Here is a 9,705-nt window from a genome sequence, read left to right on the forward strand (position 1 = left end):
CCACGCCTAGACGGGCCATAACACTAGGTCTAACTCCCTCGCTTTTGCCATGCATATTCCTGTTGCATAATGAATCTCTGAATGTTTTGGAGAGTCGCCCTGATATAACCTGCTAGCAAGGCACCAGAGCCTCTATAATTTTGTCACTCCTATATAATAGTTTGTCAAATTTAGATGATTATTACACTTTTTATGTTATCACCTACCTACAACTACAAATATTTCACATGATTAATTCACTGTTACATCCCAGTACCCAACTGGGGTAAGTTGCAACACAAAATCTGTATTTTACCGACTTTTAAAAATCTTCTTGGTGTTCATCAGTGCAAAAAAGCACTTGCCTCAGTCAAACATACTCAGTTAAAAAGAAAGTCATCATAGGAATCATTGTTTATTTGCCTTTTAACAAATCATTTATACAAGGTCGGGGTGGAAGTTGGCATCCATGGAACTGATCACATGATCTGAGTAAAAGTGATGTTACATCCATTCATTTCTTTCAATCTTCCCTGCCACGCCTACAATTCAATGCTAACATGACAATAACAACATCATCATCACACACATCCAATCCAAGTCAGTGTCTCTCTGTTTTTCCTCTCAAAGATCAGCACTGCCATCAGAGAATGACGAGGATTTCTATCAAGTAAAACTGATACAAAAATTTGCTGTTTAGATTTTAATGGTCATTAAAGCATGCAAGTTTAGTTTTTGCTCTTGATGTCTATGAAGCTTTAGTGTTTGGTAACAGTTACTATCTGTAATTCATACTCATAAACAGGAGTATTGCCTGGGAATGTTGTTTTTGAAAGGTTTATAAAAGTAGTGTTTAGTTGACTAGAAAGTGTTGGTTAAAGTGCAGTAGTTTGTGGACTAATAGGAGGTGTTGTTACAGATGATGTGATTAATAATTTGATAAAATAAATCAAGGTAAAGTATCAGAAATGAAATTTACATCAATTCAATAAATCGCCTGGAACAAGCGAGGACAAGTGAGTAAAAACTCCAATTAGTGCTTGGATTACATTGGTTGGAATAAAACTTAAAGAAACTTGAAAAAAGTTATTTGTGCAGAGTCAGATGACATTCATGTTGTAACAGTAGAGGGTGATACTGTTGCATCAATCCAGAGTCAATCTTCAATCTAGAAGGAAATTAGAAACAGTGAATTCATAGAATTTTTTTTTTTTACATTTGAGATAATCCTCAGATTGATATGTTAAATATTTAGTGATTGTCTGATGTGATTCATTTCTGGAATATGTCATAGAATAAGTTGTGCTTTGTGTGGTGTTAGCATATTTTGCGAATTATTTGTATGCTCCTACAGAGGTTGCCATAGCCATTATGTGTGTGTTCATAGTTTTCTGTAGCTCAATCACTGGACATCAACACTGCTACTTTTAGCAATACCAGTGGTACTATTAGTACTGATGCTATGGTAGAAAATCTGATTATAGAAGAACTTACCTCTGATTTTATCCATATTCATCTGAGAAAAGAGACAAAAACTCAACATCAGAATGATGATCAATGGGGTTGATTTAGTTTCATTTTAAAAGTTAATAATAGCAATAATAATTTTATGGGCGTAACACGTTTAAAAAATACACAAAATGTCACATTTCGGCAAAAAAAGATCTAAATATGCAGACACATACTTACATGGAAGGAAAGGCAAGAATAAGAGTTGAAAGGAAAGATCCCACGACCAGGACAACTAAAACAAGTAGAAAATGATTAAAGAACTTCTGACCAACCAGATAGACTTTTCATTTAAAAACACATAAAGATTTAGTCGACCTGATTGGCTGACAAATGCTGTCACAAAGTTTAAAAACTGTATCTATATATGGCTTTTAAAGATAAAAAAAAAAGCTCTGAGCACTGCCCCGGCAATACAAATCGTTTCATGAGCAGGTAAACGGCTATAAAGCTGACTTAAAATAAATGTAAATGTAATAATCTACAGGGATTTATCCTGTTTTAGCTTTTCATGAATGAGTTTTGCAACAATGTCAAAAATTATTTACAAATACGCAGATTTAGAAACATTTAGCAACTTTATATATTTGTTAACAGTTACTTCCTGGCATTGATACTTACAAGCTGAAGCACTGGCTGGGGCACTACTAACAGGACTATTTCCAACAGTCACGCTGACACATCGAAGGTCTGAGTGATACTTGGTTTCCCTACGGAAATAAATCAGAACAGTGATTCCATTATTTCCATGAGATTATATTATATTTTAAGATCGTCTTTGCTGTTAATGACACAAAGTATATGTACAAGTAATATGGGTGTGTTTGATTAACAGTTCTAGATGACCCTTAGCCTATGTCCACACGTACACAGGTATTTTTGAAAACGCAGGTTTTTCTATGCATGTGGGCCTTTCGTTCACATGTAAACTGCATTTTGCTTTTAGCTGTGGATGAGGAAAACTGGGATTTACTCACAACGTTTTTGGCATCACGCTCTGTGCCACGTTATTATTTACATGAGATGAATTTTTGCAATGGTGGATATTACCATGTGCACTTTTAAAGCACTTACATATACACACACAGTTACTGTCCCTCCATTTTAAAAGGACGGAGGAGTCAGAGTGAACTTCTCCATTCAACACAGACGCTCTCACAACCCAAATCCGTTACCATGGTTTTGAATAAATTTATGCATTTTTCTTTCCTAGGTTGCTACTCTACACCAGCCAAAATACTGTCTTTGGTTATTAACATTCAAAATTATAAAGCCACTTGAACAGTGGCACATAATTAGCTGCCTTCCCAACTTCTCTTTCCCTCCCAGGCTTCTACACTTGGCCAAATGTTGATTGGCCAACATTTCTACATGATTCTGTTCTTGACAGAGTTTGAATGCGTTTTTGGTGTTTTATTGTGGACAGAAGTATTTTTTCAAACCTGTACATGTGCACGGGATTTTTGGAAAAAATTGAAAAATACCCATGTAGTTGTGGACGTAGCCTTGGTTTGTTGGCAGTAAGTAGACTCATTACTGATCTGCCTCATTAAAGCATTTCCTGCACTGCAACTTCCCCTTCTAACAGATACGCTATTTTTCCTGTTTTAGATAGTTTATTGTTTTTCACATAATCTTCATAATCTCTTCAGATAAAACAAAACAAAACAATAAAAAAATTTCTAGGACAGCTAAACCTGTCAATCACCAGTTTTGGGCGCAAAACATTTCAAACTAATGTATTATTGTAATCTGATTATATTTTTAACTAATAGCATTGTATATGTTACTGTTCTAAATAAGTAGGCAATTAAGGAACATTATGTCTTTTAACAAAAGGAATGAGTAAAGCGTAATAAGTTATTGTTTCGAGTCAACATTAAAGTGGGTCTTTGTGTAAAATCTGTAAAATAAAGCCTATAGGTGACTTCAAATTTGTCCTTGAGTTCACCTTTTTCATTTTAGTAATTATAATTTCAAATGCCAGTAGTGTAGACGGATTCAATGAAAAATCTGTTTGTGAACCCCCACAGAGTTATCTGTTTTTGTTGGCTGATATTTATTATTTTTGAATTTCTGTTGTATTTTACAGCCTGTATATCTTGGTAAGTACAGAAGATGTTCACATGAAATTTTCAGGGCGGAAAAACATGTTTGGGCTCATCTGTAATTTCACACCCGCTCCAAATGTCACGATGTTAAAATGTAACCATATATGAATAAAGCATAGAAGCATCACATCATAGCTTCAACAGCAAAACTCCAATTTATTATCTAGGATGTAGTTTAACATAGACAAACTTTGTTTATGACAAACCAATAACTTTTTGGTTGGTCATTGGAAGCAGAGGAAGGGGTTTTGGCTTTTTGGGGGGATTTAATTTTCTTGCCATGACTCCTTCTGGGCCTGGGGTCTAAATAATTTTCTAATAAAGTCAGATTTAAACATTCACCAATATAGTTTATGGCTGCAAAATTGCAAATGGACTGATACTTCTTTAGTGCTTTTCTGCTTTATGCAGCACGCCTCATTCACCCATTCAAACAAGCTCTTTTGTCTATGCTTAAGTGCTTTCTGCCAAACACTCATGCTCTAAGGGATGAATTTGTAAAAAGGTACTGACTTGGAAAGTGCCTGGACAACAAAGCAGAAGGGGAGGGTGTCATTGTCTTGTGATTTAGATGGCGTCCATCTCAGGGTGAACTTTCCTGGTCCAATTTTATTCTGAATTGCATCATATGGTCCGCTGAACAGCAGCTCAGAGATCCTTCATCGAAGAGAGAAACAAAAAATGAATCAACTTAATTCTCATAGCTTCTTCAACGACATACAAAGCAAAGTGTTTGTCTGTGAATGAGCATCACTTTGAACGGAGACTTCACCTGACTCACTTCTGTTTGGTTTTAAGGGTTTGAGTTAATAAGCCAAATTTTACTTAAACATAATTTCACGAGTTTTTATTTACTCATGTTGCATCAAAGCAAAATAGCCTTAAAACAGATTTGACTTCTCTTTGGGTTAAATATGTGTTGAACCTACTCTTTATATCTCATACAGCTTTGTATACATCTGACTGTGTTACGCTCTTACGTGTCTTGTTAAACCTGTTTTGTGTGCCAGTGCAGGACTGATGCACAGATTAAACAGAACGCAACGGATAAAATCTTGATTTGATCAATGAACAGAAACATGACAGGAATTGACTGATGTGTGAATGTATTTCTTGTCTAACCTGAAAACAGTTCTGTGGGACATAGTTAACCTTACTTTACAATGTCAAGAATGTCAAATGTGTTTTTCGTTGACTTACGTGGAGTTTTGTGCCTCTGCACTGATGCTGATTTCCAGAGTCTTATCAACAGGCGTGTAGAGCCGAGCTCTGTTGTTTGGGGTTGGAGGCAAGAATTTGGGCAAAAAGTCTCCCTCTGTGCAGGATGAGACCTGGGGATCCACTGAAAGATGACAGAAAACCAACGAGTTTCTTTCGGGGTGGAATTCATAGTTCGAAGTTAGAACAGTATTTCTAAGTTTAGATCAGATCTTTACAGGTTCAACTCCATCTATTAAAATATGGACTTGTACCTATCAGAACAAACTGGATCGGTATTTTGCTGAGAGCATCGTTAGGTGTTTGTGTTGTTTTTGTGCCATTGACTCCAGTCATGGTGATGTTCTTCCTGGGAAAGTCCTCCATCAGCAGCTGTACTCCATAGTTGCCCACATTACTGTCGGCAGTGGGGCCGAACGACAGAGTACAAGTGGACTGCATGAGGAATAAAAAAGGAAAAGAGATCAAATGAGCAAATGTTTATTATTACAACTATCCTTCTGTCTCATTAAACATTAGATTAACAGTCATGCTCACTGATGAGAGGCTGAGGACAGATGGTGGCTCACAGCCGTTACACTCCAAGAGTGAGGAGTTTCCATATCTGCATTTAACCTGATCCCCATCAGGGTCAAACATCAACAGGCTGAAATCTCTCCGACAGTTTGAAGGAACTCTGAGAAAGAATTACAAATACAATCTTCATTTTCCAGGATTCACTTTAGTGTGAAGTTAATGTGCAGCTCCATGCATTCACTCTTAAAATCTGCAAAATACAGCCACAGCCTGATCACTGGTAATTTTAAACATAGCAATATTCAGTTCACTGTCTCAAAATAAAACTTTAAATTGTATAGTTTATATATTAAGTGAGATTTAATTTAAAGCATCACTAAACTACTTAAATATTACAGCAAACATGGAGGAACATTAAAATTACTTTATAATTTGCTGCCATAAGGAACAACAACAGACAAATAAAATATCTTTTTAAATTTAAACTTGCCACAGGTATAAAATAACTGCATATTTTCTCTTTGAAGTTTCTCAGGGGATGTTTCCATTTTAACTGCACTTCTCATTTTAGGAGGTTTCTGACAGGAAGTCTGTTTGTTAAATTAAATTTAAAAGAGATTTTTCTCATTTGGTGACAAAGAAGTTAACTCATCTTCATACTCATCCTCATTTTCTGTTTTTCTCTCATTTGGAGCCTGGGGGTACTGTAAGAGAAGCTCTTTAAGGAAAGAGTTATAGGATTACAATTAAAACCTTTAAATGCAAACGTTTTAGTGTGGAAACTATTTTTGTTCATTTAATTAGTTTATTGCCACTTTATTACGGAGGCAGTGGTTGCAATAGCGGTTAAAGTTGACCATGCAGCAAGTTATAGTCTATATTTTTGTCTAGATTTTTAGACTTTGCCCTTATACTGTGAGCAGTTTTGTCTTCTACATGGAAACAATATCAGATTTGAAGTTTGCAGTAATGCCACAGTCACTCTTGTCCTGATACTGCTGTTGCTTTTTTAGCAGAGACACAAACAGTGAGTTGGCTCACCTCACAAATGGGATCACGGTAGACTGGGGTGAGGAGTTTTCTTTGTTGATGTCAGAGCGGTTCCTCAGGTCGTATGTTACTGCAGTTGTCCATGATCCAATGTTGTTTTTGATGCCACTCACCCAATTAACACCACGGACCCTTCAATAGAAAATAGTGTGAGAGTCAGTTTTCAGCGTGTTACACTGTATATAGCAAAACACTACATGGACTAATATATATGTGTGTGTGTGTGTGTGTGTGTGTGTGTGTGTGTGTGTGTGTGTGTGTGTGTGTGTGTGAGAATGATAACAATATGAATAATAAGTTCGTTTTATATATTTTCGAGGTAGACTCACCCAAATGAACCAACCACATTAATGGGAGATGGCTGAACAGACCTAAGTTCAGTCTGACACCACTCTCCGCTGCCTTCTTGGTCGACCGTCCGTACCAAAGTGCTCACATACCCACAGTTGCTATTTTGGCAATCAAATGAGAACTCGGGAGTGCAGTTGAGATTGTTCCCCATTAGGCGAATGGTCAGCTGTGGAGTCACAGTGAATAGGAATTTAGTAAAGAAAACCTACATTTCAAAATATAAACACATTTTAGAAAAAAACCTGTACATACCGAAGAAGAATTATTTACTACAAACTTCTCATTTGTATAGAAGTTGATTGCACCAACAAAGCCATTTAAATTGCTAATGAAGAAATCAATATTCTGCGAGTTGCAGACCGTCAGATGCAGCAGCAGCAACAGCACTGCAGAGAGCGACATGGTCAATCTGTTAGTCTGTCTTCACAAAGACACTTGTACGTCAAATACAGCCTCTCTCTCTGACTCTCCTCCTTTTATCTACTTGCTGTTTCCCGCATCATATACAATGTGTAGTAAACTGTTCTGGTATGAGGAAATGTTTCATGCTCATGAGTTTGAGATGGTACCTGATAACTGATAATGAACAGTGAAAGCAAATGTCTCAACCAACTGTCAGGAAATGAGATTAGTTTCCATCCATCTATCTTCTTCCGCTTTATCTGGGGCCGGGTCGCGGGGGCAGCAGCCTAAGCAGAGAAGCCCAGACCTCCCTCTCCCCAGCCACCTCCTCCAGCTTATCCGGGGGAATACCAAGGCGTTCCCAGGCCAGCCAAGAAATATAATCTCTCCAACATGTCCTGGGTCAACCAACTGTTAGTAAATGAGATTTGTTTCAAAACTAAAAATAGAAATGTTTTAATTGCTGCTTCAACCAAATGTAATAAAGCATTTTAATGTGTGTATTAATTTTATTTTTAAGGCACTCCTATTTAGAATTTGATCTCATTGTTATTTTAGCACTTCTGCATCTATTTTCCCTATTCATGCCAGAAAAAGGGCAAAACACAACAACCTTGGCCAAGGCAGATGACCTCCAGCTGCAAACTGCTGATGTACAATTTCTATAGTAAAAGACAGTTATTATTGCAACAGAACAAATCCACTGTCCAACTAGCTAGATGATAGTTTGTTCAATACAATTTGTTGACAAGAATGTCTTCCTTGACTTCCCAGTCTCACCTTTAAAGTTTCTATTACAATATCATTAAACTGACTTACGTTACTCACATAGAGAAAATCATCTAAGAGCACAGTAAGTCAGAAGTTTACATCCACTAATCATGGGAAGGAATATCATGATAATATGGGACTTTTAATGATTTATTGAAATTTAATAACAAGAATGCAAGAATTGACTACAGAAGTTTGAATTTATTTAGGATTTTCCAAACAGGTTCATAAACATATGTAGGTGGTGCAGAAGGTTATGACTGATAGTTTTTACCAGCATGAAAATGATTGGTTTGAACCACTCATTTCACTGACCAAAAAGCAATGGAGATGTCCAGGGAACTCTGCTCTGAAATGTATGCGTTTTTCCTTGGGAAAACACGGTGTCAGTGTGGACGGGAGGCCAAAACGGAGAGAAAACGATGCGTTTTCAAATGAAAACGCATTAGTATGGACATAGCCAGTGAAGCGATTAGACAGAGAAATGTAGATTTACAAGCCATTTCTAAACGGACTGTTTTCATAGCGTGTTTTCTGTGCATAAAAACTTGAAGTTTTTTATGCATGTCTCTATTGCCCATTTACTTAAACTAACTGCATCCTATCTAACATTAAAACCCCAATAAATGCATTCAAGATCATTAGCTCAAACAAATGTACCTAAGTATAAGTTATTCACACTGTGTGTCTGGAAGAAAACCCAAACTGTCACCTTCAGATGAGAGGAAATTAGTTGGGATGGTAACAATCCAGGAACAAGGCTCTATGTTCTTTAATAATACTAATTATTATCATAATGATTTAAGTGACATGTAGATAAATTATTTTATGCTGACAAAGCAACACAAATCACCACATCAGCAAATGATGAGATGTGAGCTCACACAATCTTAACTTACTGTTCTGGAAAGTCTGAACTGTTATTTGTTCTGATCAGTCACTTTTTTTCTTTTTAAAATCAAAAGCACGCTCATGCTTAGATGTCGGAGAATGTGAATAATTTGATAAGGACTGAGATCTCTCCTCAAACACGTCATCACTAGACACCACAGTGTCAGAATGTGCGTTGTTCTTTAGAAAAAGGCTACAACTGAGACAGACAACGAGACAACTTATCAACAGAAACTGAAAGAATGTTATCTGACATCAGATAATTTTGGATGCCTTGCGTGGATTGTTGTTTAACGGGTAATTCTTTTGTGGTTTGACACCCTTCACATCTTCATCAGATGTGACAACCATACAATCTTTCAATGCAGGAAGTAGGTGAACTAACTACGGTTGTTATGGTTGTTACAGTAAAGCATAATGTCAATCACTGGGGTAAACAACTCACAGACCTTTCAGATTAAGGAAAAATAAGAAATAAAAAATCTAATTTTTAATTTTATGAGGGTAAAGGCATATTTGAAGTGTGCAAGTAATTCTGTGGGGAATACAGATTACAGTTATGATTTTGGCACATCAGTTTGTTCAGTTCTGCTGAAAATTATGTGTTATGTTTGTTTGTTTTGTCCACTTTATGTTAAATGACAGTGGACTTAAAATCAAAACAAAACTCCTCCCCATGGGGGGGAGGGGGGGGGCAGAGCACCATCTAATGCTGCTTTGTCAGATTTTTGAGTGTCAGGGATAATCACAAGGTGTTTGTTGGCACCTTGAACTCTCAGCAACAGTCAGTGCTGCTGTCTTTAATTTAAAAAAACCAGGAAAGTATTAAAAATAACTTGGAATGTGGTAAGTAATAGAGTATGTTATTTAATTACTCATTGGACAAAGTAATTTGTCACACTGCTCG

The 9,705-nt window shown here is 36.6% G+C and overlaps 1 protein-coding gene across 2 annotated transcripts; it reads right to left on the reverse strand.

Annotated features, from left to right (window-relative positions):
* Positions 1–387: 387 nt before the first annotated feature.
* Positions 388–7,179, reverse strand: LOC147335060 (uncharacterized). 2 transcript variants are annotated; one of them, XM_086275681.1, is made up of 11 exons: positions 6,987–7,179; positions 6,713–6,900; positions 6,375–6,515; positions 5,355–5,493; positions 5,072–5,252; positions 4,800–4,941; positions 4,113–4,256; positions 2,110–2,198; positions 1,669–1,723; positions 1,474–1,495; positions 388–1,147 (listed from the first exon to the last, which is right to left on the reverse strand). In XM_086275681.1, exons 1-10 carry the CDS (start codon positions 7,134–7,136, stop codon positions 1,492–1,494), a joined length of 1,233 nt encoding a protein of 410 aa, XP_086131807.1. In that variant the 5' UTR covers positions 7,137–7,179; the 3' UTR covers positions 388–1,147; positions 1,474–1,491. The 2 variants fall into 2 exon arrangements, with proteins under 2 accessions (XP_086131807.1, XP_086131815.1); XM_086275689.1 differs by lacking the exons at positions 388–1,147; positions 1,474–1,495 and having other exon boundaries at positions 1,665–1,723.
* Positions 7,180–9,705: the final 2,526 nt, after the last annotated feature.

Source organism: Aulonocara sp. 'chitande type north' Nkhata Bay, linkage group LG3 (genome assembly GCF_057382095.1).
Source record: "Aulonocara sp. 'chitande type north' Nkhata Bay isolate Kocher_YH1m ecotype deep benthic linkage group LG3, A_spYH_male_GT1.1, whole genome shotgun sequence".
In the NCBI taxonomy this organism is placed as follows: Eukaryota; Metazoa; Chordata; class Actinopteri; order Cichliformes; family Cichlidae; genus Aulonocara; species Aulonocara sp. 'chitande type north' Nkhata Bay.

Bases quoted from the DNA above. Each gene is read 5' to 3' on its own strand.
- LOC147335060 (XM_086275681.1), bottom strand. From the start codon at position 7,136: ATGTCGCTCTCTGCAGTGCTGTTGCTGCTGCTGCATCTGACGGTCTGC. The intron at 5,494-6,374 runs GTGAGCCAACTC...ATTCTTTCTCAG, and splicing joins ACCGTGATCCCATTTGTGAG to AGTTCCTTCAAACTGTCGGA. The intron at 1,724-2,109 runs GTAAGTATCAAT...TACTTGTTTTAG, and splicing joins CCCAGCCAGTGCTTCAGCTT to TTGTCCTGGTCGTGGGATCT.